The sequence below is a fragment of the Tinamus guttatus genome, unplaced genomic scaffold (genome assembly GCF_059628265.1).
Source record: "Tinamus guttatus ecotype Peru unplaced genomic scaffold, ASM5962826v1 Tinamus_guttatus_pri_ptg000510l, whole genome shotgun sequence".
In the NCBI taxonomy this organism is placed as follows: domain Eukaryota; kingdom Metazoa; phylum Chordata; class Aves; order Tinamiformes; family Tinamidae; genus Tinamus; species Tinamus guttatus.
Genome location: NW_028289044.1, coordinates 1378524 through 1392078, shown reverse-complemented (window position 1 = coordinate 1392078; position 13555 = coordinate 1378524). Strand labels below are relative to the sequence as shown.

Sequence of the window (13555 nt, the reverse complement as noted above, 5' to 3'; positions counted from 1 at the left end):
GAGCCCTGGGTCTCCTCACCAGGAGGGCGAGACACCACAGGCGTAAACCGAAAGGTTCTGACTTCAGGAAAAACCTTCTCTGCATGAGGACAGCCGTGTGTTGTAACAGGTTGCCCTGAGAGCATGCACAGTCTCGTTTCTTTTCCAGACCCAAATGGATAAAGCCCTGAGCAACCTGACAGACCCCAGAGGTGACCCTGCTTTGAGCAAGAGGTTGGGTTAGAAACTCCCCATCTCAATTACTCCATGATGCTAAAAAATCATAGAGTAGACCCCTAGACTCATCTCAGTTTCAGTATTGCAGTGTTGATCTTTTTGTTGATCTTTGATTCAGCAAGAATCACTGATTAGTAAAAGGTCATGTTTAATAAATAATGCCTTGGTAGGCGGTTGCTTCATGTTACCGGAAAAGCCTGTGGTGTTTGGAAGGAGTCCTGATTACACCACATCTGGTATTGAGCTCACTATTGACCGCTGAAGCACAACCAGAAAAGGAAACAACTGAAGCCAAAAAACAGGCAAAGATCTAAAAGCCAAAAATAGATGGAAGAGTTTATTAATATTTTATTAAATGCATTTTTGAATATGTGTCCCTGTATATAAGGAAGAAGACCTCCTGAAAAATCATATAGGCAAAAGCACCATATATTTGAGATTCCTACAGAGCCAAGAAACTTTATATAGAGAGAGCTTTTCCCCTTAAATAGCTGTCTTTACTTCAGTCTTTTCTTGGAGAGAGCAATTTTCCAGATGGAATGAATGAATTTGAATAAAGTTTGTAATGAAAGCACTAACAGTTTCACAACTGCATCTCTTTTGGGATACTGAGTAAGTAATAAACCATTCAGTCCCTATTTTCCTGGGTTATATTACCATGAGGCCCATCTAAAATCACAGATGTTATGTATAGTTGTATATATATATATAATGAAATTTCATTATTATTATTATTGACATTGCTCTTTTTCAATGGCATATTTTCTTTTTGTTTTGTGCAGAGCCCTGGAACTTCAGCCGTTTTCTCTTAAGCCTCTCCTGCGACGAGCGATGGCCCACGAGTCTATGGAGCGGTACAGGCAGGCATACGTCGACTATAAGACAGTTCTGCAGATAGACAGCAGCATCCAGGCAGCAAATGATAGTGTTAATAGGTAACTATCCTCTATACATTTTTTGCTCTGACAGGATTCTGAATAGAAAAACAGAATATACTTTTGCTTGATTTATTTCCTCTTTCCTCAAGAGATAGGATCACCACAACTAGAGGACTGATCGTTGTTATTCAGTAGCTTTCCTGTAGCTTCAGGGCTTTAACTCTGCAGGTATTTCTTGAAGTCACAAATTGGACCATAATAAGGAGTTTTTTCCTTTACTACTGTTTGAAAAGGAAGAGATTTGACTGTCTTAAATGTTTTAACAGCTGTGGAAGTACATGTTTTACTGTAACCCTCCTTAACTCCTGTGTTTTTTTTTTTTCCATGTATGATTCTATGTGTGTCTTTGCTCTTGGCTTTCTTTGGGTTTGACATGAGGGCAGTAGTGGAACAAAGCTTGTCATTTCCTGGTTCATTGGATGGCTGTAGTTTTCTAATCACCATATAGATCAATATGCTCAGAAAGTCTCTGCATTTCCACCTGCAAAGAGACCTTAGGTAGGATGTGTTCCTTATTGCTAACACCCAGGAAATATTCCAAGGGAAGTATTATTGCATTCTTCTCTAAGTGCCCACTGCTGGGAACTCTGAGGTGTGAAACTGCTCTGTGTGGGTCCCCATCCTAATCCAGGATAGCCAATCTTCTTTTGTGATAAAAATTTCCTGAATGCTCTTAGTCCTGCACCAACCTCTCTGTTCATTGTCCCTGTACACTAGAATTAAGGGATCCCACACATCATGTATAGTAGTGACTGCATATAAACTTTGCATTTTTGGTATATAAGGACTCTTAAAAAGTCTGTCCCTTACTATTGTTTCACTTTTCCAGCATTTTCTTAGTATTATTCCCACAATTTCATGTGCATGTCAGTTTTATAAAACAGTTTTGCCCTTTAGGGCTCGATGTTTTTATCTCACAAATAAAAGCAAGCTGAGCAGAACATATTTCTGTCCCTTTCCAGTATTAACCTTATACTTGTGCAGCTCTCCAGCTAACCTCACTTAGAAAAAACTGTACTGCATGATGGAACAAAATAGCAGGTGAATATTTCACTGCATCTTCAAATAGGTTTCTCTAAATGTAATACTAATGACTGTGTTCATGTATTAAGGCTAAAAAAAATATTCTGGTGAATTTTGAGTGATCTGGACAGAAATTCCTCTTATTCAGTAGTGCTGGATGAGACATTACTGTTGAAGGTTGCAGGGGTCATCCATTTAACTTGTTGCAACTTCTTACAACTTAACCTTAATTAGTCTAGCTTCAAGACTGGAAGACTGAGATTCAGTCTAGGGTATAACAGTTAAATGGATGACTGCTGTAGCCTTCAGTATACAGTTGTACTTTATTTTAGTGCAACCTCTTTGTAAAGCTAAAGTCATTCTCATATATGCCATAAATATATATGCCATGTTTTTTACTGGAGTTACTCAGAAATGCAGTTACAGGCATCGCTGCAACATTCTTACGTCATTTTTTTAAATGACATATTTCAAATGTCATGTTTTAAATGTCATATTTAATGAGGCATCAACTTATTCTCTTTCATAACTTACATTTCATGCAATCTAAATTAATATTTTCATTCCCATACCTTTTTTTTCTTTTGTTTTTTGGTTTTTTTTTTTTCTCTCTTTATACTGGTGTACTTGTTGTGGCGGTTTAAGATTTATGCCAAGCATAAATCTTCCAATATGTGCTGTTGTGAAAACACTGTGGTACCTTGATAGAGTGGATGGCTACAAAGCTTAGTGGTGTAAAAAGCGAAGTAAAGATTAGTGTTATTTTTAACTTCCTTTTTAATAATTTCAGCACTAATTCTTGCTGCCAAGTGATAATGCTGCAGTTTCTGTTATTATACTAATATACTCTGTATAGGATGTATATTTATAATAAATTTTATAACATGTTGTAATACAATGATATGTTATATATTATATAGTATGTACTACATATAAATTATAATTACAAAATTGGTACTGTAAAATTGTGCGTATATGATATTTGTATTCTTATTAAGATACAGTAAGGACGTAAGTGCCTGAATGGCAGGATTTTCCTTCCTCTTCCTTCCATACTTTTTTAATTAATGAAGATTTATGAATGCAGAACGAGCAGCAGTCATTGAGTAAGAACATGCATTTGTGCAACTTTTACCAATGGAACCAAGTGTGTTTCATTTAACAAAAGCCCCCAAGCACTGACATAATTCCTTAGGCTTCCTTGAGAAGGCCATCATATCTTTAAATTCTTGGTTTTTGGCCAGAGATGACCAGAAGATCATGACACTCTAAGAAAGTTTATTTTTGATCATATAACAAGTTGTTTCTGATCTCCTGAGTCTGCACTGGTGCTAGAGCATTTGGTTTGGCAAGATAACTGCTGTTCTGATGTCTATGTGCATGATTATTACTTTTCTGATCGTCTTCCTTATTTTGTTCCTGCTATTTTTTCATATTTCTCCTGATAGTGACTTGGAACTTGCTTAGTGATAAGCTTACTTCCTCTTTTTTTTTTCCTTAACATTCTTCCTTTTCTCCTCTCTAGGCTTCCTTATGCTTTTAGCTTCACTGCTCATTACTCTTTCCTCCCTGGCAACCCATCACCTTATTTCAACTGCTTCTTCCTTCTCCTCCTCTGCTGGTAATTCATTTTTGCTTGCAAATTCTTGGTTTCTAGAGCATAGAGCTCCTGCACAATTGAACTTTTAATGTAATTGATTTTTAATATCATTTGTAAAAGAAACTGAAATAGTTGATCAAAATACTAATTTTTATTGCTGAAATAATGCATCTTTTAAAAATTAATTCTAAGAAAATATTAGGTCTGTTCTAAGTGTACTGACTTTTAATTCAAAAGGACAACCCAAAAATGTGTTTTAAGCAACCTGTTTTTTATTGGGGGATTTATCTGTTTGTTTTTATGTTCCTGAGGGAAACTGGATCATGATGCTGAAGAAAGCTGACAGAAAAGCTCCTTTTCCTACTTTTATCTGAGGGTGCTTTTGATGAATCCTGATAAGGCTTATCTACAAAACCTGCCCTAATTTAGCAGGCTTAGTAAAAATCTTCCTATCAGAGGCCAAGCTGAGTTTAGTAGTCTTCATTCAAATGTAAAAGAGGGTTATAAGTTTTGGTATAAAGCCTGTATCTGATCATTTTAGATCCCAAAAGAAATAAGTAAGACTCTATGTACATATTCTTATGAAAAATTATATTTAAAACAAAATGAAATAGTTATTGGAGAGTTTAACATATTGGTTAGAAGATGCTGAATTGTGTCTTTCGTTGGTTTTCTAAGATGACTGACAGACATGTTGAAAGATACATCCTATGTAAGGCAACTGACAGATACTTCTTTTAATCATGTGGGGTAGATCACATGAAGATGCTTTCCAGCATGCTTTTAATTAGTGGCATTTTACTGGCTCTGTGATAGATTCCAAAGCTGCAACAATTCTAGCAATTCAGACTACCATTTAAAAAAAACAATAAATTTTAGTAAAATTAGAGTAAACAGAACTTGCACAAGCCTCTTTGGTGGTGGCACCTTTTAAAATACTCTAGGTATTAAACCAGGTATAAAATCCTGGTAGTGGAAGGCCTGGAAGGGCATGTGTAGCTAATATGCAGAGAAACATTATTTAGAAAAGAAATTAAACAACTAGGTAATGCAATGAAGTGAGATATTCTGAGTACAAAGAGCTTATCTTAAATTCTAAGATAAAAGGTATATTTCACACTGCTTCATATATAAATATTTTACAGCTCCACAAAAAGCCTTTTTAAGATATATCATTCTTTAAAACATTTTGGCTGTTTTACAACAAAATATATTAGAACAGTTGTAACTTCTTGTGTTGGTTCTTCTGTCAGACCTAAAGTAGACAATGAGAAAAGAATTTGGTACTGATTGCTCTCACTCTGTAGCCGTGTTATACTGAGGGCTTTTATCTGTACACATTATTCAAATATTGAAAGAAAATAAAACCTAGGAAGAAAACTTAGACTGAATGATTTCCCCTCATTTTATCTCATTCTTAACATCACAAATGCACTAAATGGAACTGCACCTGAAGTGCTGATTTCAGGTGTTTTAGATAACATATCTGCAGAACGTATTTTACAACTCAGTTCAAAGTTTTCCTTTGTTAAAGTACATTGCAAATTTATCACCAGTTGAGCTTAGTGCTTAAGTTCCTTTGATATTAGAAGACTTTTATGTCACTGATTCTGATTGTTGTTTTTTCTTAACATGGTAGAAAATGTAACTGAACAACTTGCATATGACTCACTATGTTCATTTAGGTTTTGCTCCAAAACATGTCATATCAGTGAGAAACTTGCATTCATTATAATGATTTTGGATTTAATCTGTTGTGTATGGGAGTAGGTGACCTGTAATCTGTGGATTTAAGAAAGACTCTGAGCAGTTTAATTTTTTTCCCCCTCGTCATTTAAATGCAGATAACGAAAGATTTGAAGCATTCTGTAAAATGCAGCTTGACACCTACTTTGTAATCTGCTTTGTTTATCTAAAAAATGTTGCAAGAGGTTTCGTTTCTAATTAAAAACTGAAAAAAACAGAATATTAAAAAAATGCAATGCTGTTGGTTGCTGTGGCTGCTATTAAATTAGTCTTAAGGATAATTATTGAGTCATTTTTGGTAAGAGAAAGGGCACTGCATTATTTAATTTATCCGTGTCATTAAAAAAATAAATATATGAGAAGTCATGTTGATGGAGCTTTTCTCTTGCAGAATAACCAAAACCTTAATAGATCAGGATGGTCCTAGTTGGAGGGAGAAGCTGCCGCCGATTCCAGCTGTTCCAGTTTCTGCTCAGCTGCACAGGTGGGATGGAGGCAACTTTGCTTCAGAGCCTAAGCCGAGAAGCACCACAGACACCAGTAGAGAAGAACAGCTGCAAATGAATGGTATGTAGAGCTAATGCAAGCATATAGACAAAAATAAAGATTTTTCATTGAAAAACAGAATATATTATCTGTTAGTGGTGTCAAAGAAACTGCTATAGATAATATTTATCACAAACCTTTGTGAAAAGCTGAGTGAGATTTTGGTCATTTACATGTTTAGGTTTAATAGACTTCACAGAGCCACAGTTAGCTAAGTATTTTTAATGATGTAATTGGTAGCATTCAATTTGTGCTATTATTAACGTTAGCAGAAATACTTATCGACATGCTGAGTCCTATCACAAATATTAGTTGTTTTCCCGATCTCAGAGTGTAGTTGTGACAGCTTACTGTTCTGTTTTAATCATCTGTGTAATCGGTGGCCATCATTTAATTATACTGAGTATTACTCAGTTCTTGAGAATAGCAAGTACAGCCCTTTAGGTGGCTGACCCAGTGAGATGGGCTATGGAAGAACATTTATGATGCTTTTCACTTTGCATTCCCACTCTGGCAGTGGGTAGTCAGTAGCTGCTTTTTAACTGTGGTACATTGGGAGTTTACACATAAGCACTGAATGCTTTGCTCCTTTAAGACACACTTCCTCCTGAATTTTTCCCTTCATTGGAGTTTCCATTTTTCCACTCAGGAAATTCAGGGGAAGGAGTCCTTAACATTGTATTTTTATTGAGATTAAACATTTTTTCCTGCAAAGGCCTTTACTATGGCTTGCATTACTGTTAATTGGCTCACCTGTGAGTTTAGTTTAATACAAAAAAAGATAAGATCCTCCTGGTTAACACAAGGTAGGCAGCAAAGCATAACTGAGTTACTAGCTAAACATTCAGCAGTGATAGGGTATCTGTCTAATCTCCATTACTGCAGCAATCTGCGTTCCTGCACACTACAGATTTAATGGTTTAATGCTGTCTGAAAGATGATCTTTACATTTATCTGTGCCTGATGTAAAACAGTGGACAACTTGCAAATAACATGCCCATATGTGAGAATTGAACATTTCCCTCAAGAATAAGTTGTGGCTCTGCAAACGTGCAGTAGTGTCACTCATGTAAGATCTGAATGGTGATACATACTGAAATACAGCAATGCTGCCGAATATCATTCCTCATTAAAGGAAAATGAGGGGGATATAGGTGCATAATTTAATCTGAACTGATAAAGAATCCACTGTACTTTTAAAAATTAAATATTTTAATTAAAGTAGTTGTATGTATATATCTTCAGTGATTTAACACTCTTAATGACTGGACAATAATTGAGTTTATCATTTATTTTTGGAATGAAGTAGACAGTTGGATTTTGCATTAGCAGGTTGAACATAAATGAACATAAATGTTTGGTTTGAATATTGCTGACTTTTGTAATGCTGCCTTTTTCTGTGAGAAGTTTAACTTGTTATTTATTTCAATTTATAACTGAACTGTTTAATCTAAACTTTTTAAATAAGATGAAACTTGCATAAATATAACCTTCTACTAACTTTACAAAGAGAGAGGACTCGAACATCATGGTAGGGAAAAGCACAAAGGTAAAAGGTTCCTCAGAACAGCAGTGATATCCAGCCTGTTCTGAACTTAATGACATTTGCTATCAAGTGTGTTCCATAATATTTTGATACAAAATCCTATGTCTCAACTATTTTAAATAGCTTGAGCTATGTTTGGGTTTTATAAATATTACCTGACTTTACCAAAGTCAGGTAATTTATATTTATAAATATATTACTTTACCAAAGTTGGTCTCCTGAGTGTGCAGTTGCCTTTTAGGACCTGTGAGACCTAGGGGAAGAGCTGCTGCTGGAAACATGCCAGTAGTAACAGTCATTAGTGAAGCCCTATGGCTGGCTGACACTTTTTTGCATGTGTTGGGTTTTGTTTGTATCATACGACTTGAGTTAAAATTCAGATATATTTCCTGTTTAAGTCTTCTCTGGTCTCAGATTATTACCTTTTCTCAAGTTTCTCAACTGTTCTCAAGTACAGTTTTCTGGCATAGAAGAGTGCTGTGTTTCCATGAAATAGCTCATGGATTTTAATTTTTTGTCAAAATGATCTTTTTAGATACATTCTTTACCACCTAAAGCTTCAAAGGAGTGTCATACCCTTTAGAGAAGCACAAAAAAACACCCTTTTTTTCCCCACTGTAATTTACTTAGACCTATGTTACTAATTATTTTTTACTTGCTACAGAGACATGAAGCTGCATTCAGGACTGGTTTTCCATTGCAAACATAGCTAAAAATTCTAATCTAGCTTGGAACCAGTTGCAAAGAGTGATGTGGAGTTTAGAAGGAAAGACAATTTTGGCAGAACACGGTATTAAATCAGAGAATATACATTTACAGTTGGTTGTTTTCAGATCATTCAAAACATGCCTTTGCCAGTTTACCATAGTAATAATTTACTTGCAGAAAAAGTGTTGGTTTATATTACAGCCTTCCTGTAATGGAAGTGATAATGTAGAATACTTTAATCCTGTTGATAGATCTGCAGCATTGTAAATAAGATCAGCATCTCAGCAGAGACGTCATCCACACAGAAAGGGTGAATGAGCGGGGTTAGAAGTGTAGACCTGCTTGTTGTATTCTGGGTGTTTCAGCAAAATAGTTACCTGGTGCAACAGAAACAGTTACCCTGGTGGATCAGGTGTGTGTTATGCCAAATGTGTATATGGTAATTCATCCCTTCTTTAGAGCAGCAACAAGATCTGAAACAGAAATCGAGTTGCCCTGACTGATGGAAGATGCACCAGGTATCAGGCATTTGTTCTCAGTCTGCATAGGCTGTTGAGCTACTCTGAATGAACTGACCTTCTTAAATAACATTGTGATGCTTTTGTAATACAGGTGAAAAAGATGAGGAGAAGTTCAAGACATTAAAAAATGAAGGGAACGATTTTGTGAAGAAGGGTAAATACGAAGAAGCTGTAAATAAATACAGTGAGTGCATGAAGTTAAATACCAAAGAATGCAGTATCTACACTAACAGGTAAAGATCCAACCCCATTTTGTGGGATAGCAATACTTCTTATATTTTATGACTGCAAATAAATTTTTCATCGCCTCAGTGACTATCAGATGATATTTGCCACTTGATCAGTGTTTCCAGCGGAGTTATAATTAGCATAGCATTTTGCAGCATTTTTTTCAATAATGACAGTATAATTGAAAGCAAATGTGCAATAGCAGTATCTCAAATAGGAAAAAATAGCATTTCAGAGAAGGTGCATTTTTGAGGAAACAAAAGTGGAAGCAGTGCACAGTTGCATTATTTTTAAAGGCTGACCTAGTACTGTAGCATAATTCTTTCTGCTGTAATCCTGTCAGCTTCCACCAACAAAGAAGGATTTGCTCAGGCCAGTATTTTAGTAGGACATTTCCAAGTAATAATAAGGTGCAGAAAGTGGTATTGCTAATTCAATTCAGAGTACTTTTCCCCCCGCAAGAACAACTGTATAAAATCAGTATTTCATTACTGTGGTATTGGTACTGTGCTAACATGGGCTCTGCTTTTGAAATACGTGCGTTTCTGCTTAACTCCAAGCACGCAGGTGAGTCATACTTGAATTTTGACTTACACTGCAGAAATAGGTACTTTCTAAATCCACCCAGTGATACCATTAATGCTTACTGATTTTGATGTACAACTAAAAATACCCGACTCTGGTAGAATTGCATGAAGTATTAAAATTTACATTTATGAGGCAGATATTGCTCTCACTACAGTACTTTAAAATTCACTTATATTGCAGTGTGTTTTGTTTTTCTGTCTTAGAGCTCTCTGTTACTTGAAACTGTTTAAATATGAAGAGGCTAAGCAAGACTGTGATCATGTTCTTCGCATAGAAGATTCTAATATTAAAGCTTTCTACAGAAGAGCACTAGCACACAAAGGGCTGCAGGTGAGGAAAGCAGAACAGGGCAGGAATTGTTAAGCACTTCTAAACTTGCTTGTGCTCTTCAAAGGCAATCAGGTAGTTGCAGCAGAGGGGTAAATACAAGCAAAATATGCAACACGAATGGTTTATTTTTTATGCTTGTAGAGCACTAGACATATAAGAGATGTGTATATATATATTTATAAAAGAGCATTGATAAAATTGGATAATTTTATTAGAATTGGAGAAAGCAATAAGAATGATCTGGAGTTGATGAATAGTCTTAATGAAAGTTTTTAAGAACTAAATACATGTAATTGGGCAAAGATAAAACTAAGCTGGGGAGTGTTATTAGTTTATAAATATGCAAACACTTATTCATAACAGCTAAAGTGGAATTTTAATTTAGTAAACGAGGATGTTTTTGATTTCCTGAGGTATAGTTAGATAGATTTCCTGAGGTGTAGTTAGGGGAAGATCAGGAAAAAACCCTGCTTATGTGCTGGCCTGTAATATAGGACATGGGACTAGAAGGGATCTGCTACAGCTGGTAGTCCTGTGTTGTATTGTCAAAGTCAACATTAAAAGTGCAGTTAGAGTCACGTTGTATTAATACTGAAGGAATGTTACATTGTAAGCTTAATGCTGAAAAGCAGCAGTGGTCAATAGTGTCTGATAGTTGGATGTGACATTGAGAAAATAAATTATTTCACTCTGCATACTTTAATAGGAAACAAAGTACTAATTTGAAGCTATCTTCAGTTTCATTTTTCCTTTAATGCAATTTCATTATCTCTTTTGTAGTTATTTTTGCGGATTTGATGCCAATGATGAGACATATCTGTTGTTTTTTACTTATAAAACAAACAGTATGGCAGTTTTAATTTATTTTTCTAGTGGTTTATAAAAAAAAATCTTCCCTTCTACTGACAGAATTACCAGGCCTGCGTTGATGATCTCAACAAAGTACTTCTAATAGATCCAAATGTTCTTGAAGCTAAAAAGGAGTTACAACAGATAACCCAGCTGCATAACCTTAAAAGCGGTGCTGGAGCTGACAGTCAGCAAAGGCAAAGGAAGAAAATAACCATCCAGGAGGTACATCCGTTTGTTTTTAAATGCATGCACTACAAATGCCACACATTTGAAGAGAGAACATTAAAGATTTTGTTTTGCAGTTACTGCTCTACACTTTTTTGACTGTATTGTGTTTTCATGCGATTTTAAGAGCATACTGGAGGTTTCTTGCATACCATGTGTTTGGGCTCCATTGCTTTCTGTCGTACAGCTTGTACTGCCTTGAGGTACATTCAGAACCACAAAAGAAATGGAAAAAAGTACTTTAAGAGGGCACTAATATTGAGGACATTCTTGAATTCAAAAGCTTCTCAGAGTTCAACATAGCAGTTTTGCTTTTGGTCGGTGCTATTTGGGCAGCCCTGGGGCTGCGCTGGCAAAGGGCCGCGCTCCTGTGCTGGCAGTGAAGAAGTTACTGCTGGGAGGGGAGAATCCTGCCTTTCAGAGAAGGGCTGTGGGGAAAACACCCACAGGATCTTGCAAAAGGAATACGTGGTAGAATGTAACACATCGGATCACAATACTAACAGTGTAGAGTTCAGTCTGAATTAGGTGATGAAAGGATTTTCTCAGTCATGTGTTATTTTTAGATACATGTTTTGGATCAACTTTGATCCTTTAAGAATATATTTATTTTCCCTTTTCTGTTTTATAATAAAACATATAGCTACCAGTCTGGGCAGTGTTACAAAAGCTACTGTAACTTGGTAATGAAATTTCAAAACCAGTAATCAAAAATCAGTAATACAGAAGCAACATCTTTTACTGGAACACTCTGCAGTTGCAGGAGTTCTCAGGATTTGTGTAACCAGCCTAAGGCTGCAGGAGTGTTCCCTAAGCCCTGGTGAACAGGGAGCTGGAGAGCAGGCAGGGAGGCTTGGGAACCTCCCCTGGCTACGTTCCTGGCAGGGTAGGTTTGTCCAGGCCTGAGGCAGGGGGTACTTACACTTGTGAGGAGAATTGGAGCTGCTCCCTTAGAGAGAGAGCCTGTCCTCTCATCTGCTGCAAGAGGGGGATTGCATGAAAGCAGATTGCCAAAAATATACATAAAGTTTAGTTAGGAACTCTGATTTATTGTTATTATTCCATTTTAATCAAGCTGTGATTATGTGCTCTAGGTGTCCCTGCTTGAGCAGGGGGGTCAAACTAGATGATCTCTAGAGGTCCCTTCCAACCTCAACCAGTCTGTGATTCTGTGAGAGGGTGGAGTGCTGGGCACTGAAAAGTAATGTCTAAAAGGAAGAAAATAGCACTTCTTACTAAAAACCTCTAAAAATAGAGGCAGCATGGGGAGGGGGGCATTGTATAAGTTCTTTTCTTAAGTGCATTCTTTTATGAAGAAGTATGTAAAGCTTCAGGTTATCTGTATGTCCATTTTAATGGTTTGTTGCTGTTTCCTGTTTGAAGGTATCTGATGCAGAGAAGGGACAGGAGGGAGAGGTTGTTGCATCAGAAGATGCTGGAACTAATCATGCAGTTCCTGAAGTTGCTGGAACTACAGTGCTGGTGGAGACCTCTGAAAAACTGTCTATTTCAGCACCAACTAATGCTTATGACTTTGGTCAGATTATAAATGCAGTGAATGTCAGTAAGGATAAACAGGCCTGTGCAGATCTGCTAGCAATGATCGAGCCCTCAAAACTGCCAGTGCTGCTGAGTAACAAACTTGAAGGAGACATCTTCTTGATTTTTATCCAGGCATTGGGATGCTATGTGCTTGGCAAAAATCCCCAGCTTGTTTATCAGCACCTTTTCTACCTGAGTAAAGCAGAAAGATTTAAGGTAAGAATAGAGGTTGAATGTTTACCTAAATTCCTCTAATTTTCTGTCCGATATTTCACATTTAAAAAAAAAATAGATACATTATGAATCTGTGTCCAATGTCAATCTCTGTGAAATTGTCACCTGTGCTGATTTTATATATATGTGTCTATGTTTTTTTTTTTTTTTTTCCAGATAGTGCTGGCTCTTCTTAGCAAAAACGAAAAAGAACAAGTTCAGCAACTGTTTGACTTGCTTTCAGAAAACCAAAATCATCAATACACTTTGGAAGATTTGGAGAGCCTTAAAAAAGTTTATGAACTTTAAGAAGAACTTAAAGTTTGTTTATTACATGCATGCACAGAGTTGATAAGATTGATGAATGAACTTGACAGGGATGAAGTGGGACTGTTGGAATTGTATTTTGTTTTGGGGGCGTGTACACATTTAAAATCTTTTAAATTGCTGCTCTTTTTTTTCTTGTAGCTGTATACATTTTTTTAATCTCTAGAATTCAATGCATAGCTTTGTGTTCAATACAGAGTTCCTATTTAATATACTGATTTGAATTAGACTATATTAATTATACATGTATTATACATAGTGTGTATGTATGTGTGTGTTTGTAAATATATATATGTCTATATATATATATATATACAGAAACACACAAGAAGTGCAAATATGGTTGATGGTACATTATATAATGCACTTCTAGTCGTAATTTGTTATATCTTTTCTATGGGTTGTA

At 36.1% G+C, this 13555-nt stretch overlaps 1 protein-coding gene across 2 annotated transcripts in view; it reads left to right on the top strand.

The window, feature by feature from the left end:
* SPAG1 (sperm associated antigen 1) overlaps positions 1-13222 on the top strand; it is a 29805-nt gene extending 16583 nt beyond the window's left edge. The window contains exons 13-19 of one of the 2 annotated variants that reach the window (XM_088533608.1): positions 999-1151; positions 5915-6090; positions 8936-9077; positions 9864-9990; positions 10900-11064; positions 12451-12825; positions 13000-13222. In XM_088533608.1, coding sequence (XP_088389734.1) covers positions 999-1151; positions 5915-6090; positions 8936-9077; positions 9864-9990; positions 10900-11064; positions 12451-12825; positions 13000-13131 — 1270 coding nt within the window. In that variant the 3' untranslated portion in view covers positions 13132-13222. Of the gene's footprint in view, positions 1-998; positions 1152-5914; positions 6091-8935; positions 9078-9863; positions 9991-10899; positions 11293-12450; positions 12826-12999 lie in introns of those variants that run through there. The other variant, XM_088533606.1, reaches the window with a different exon arrangement.
* The last annotated feature ends 333 nt before the right edge of the window (positions 13223-13555 follow it).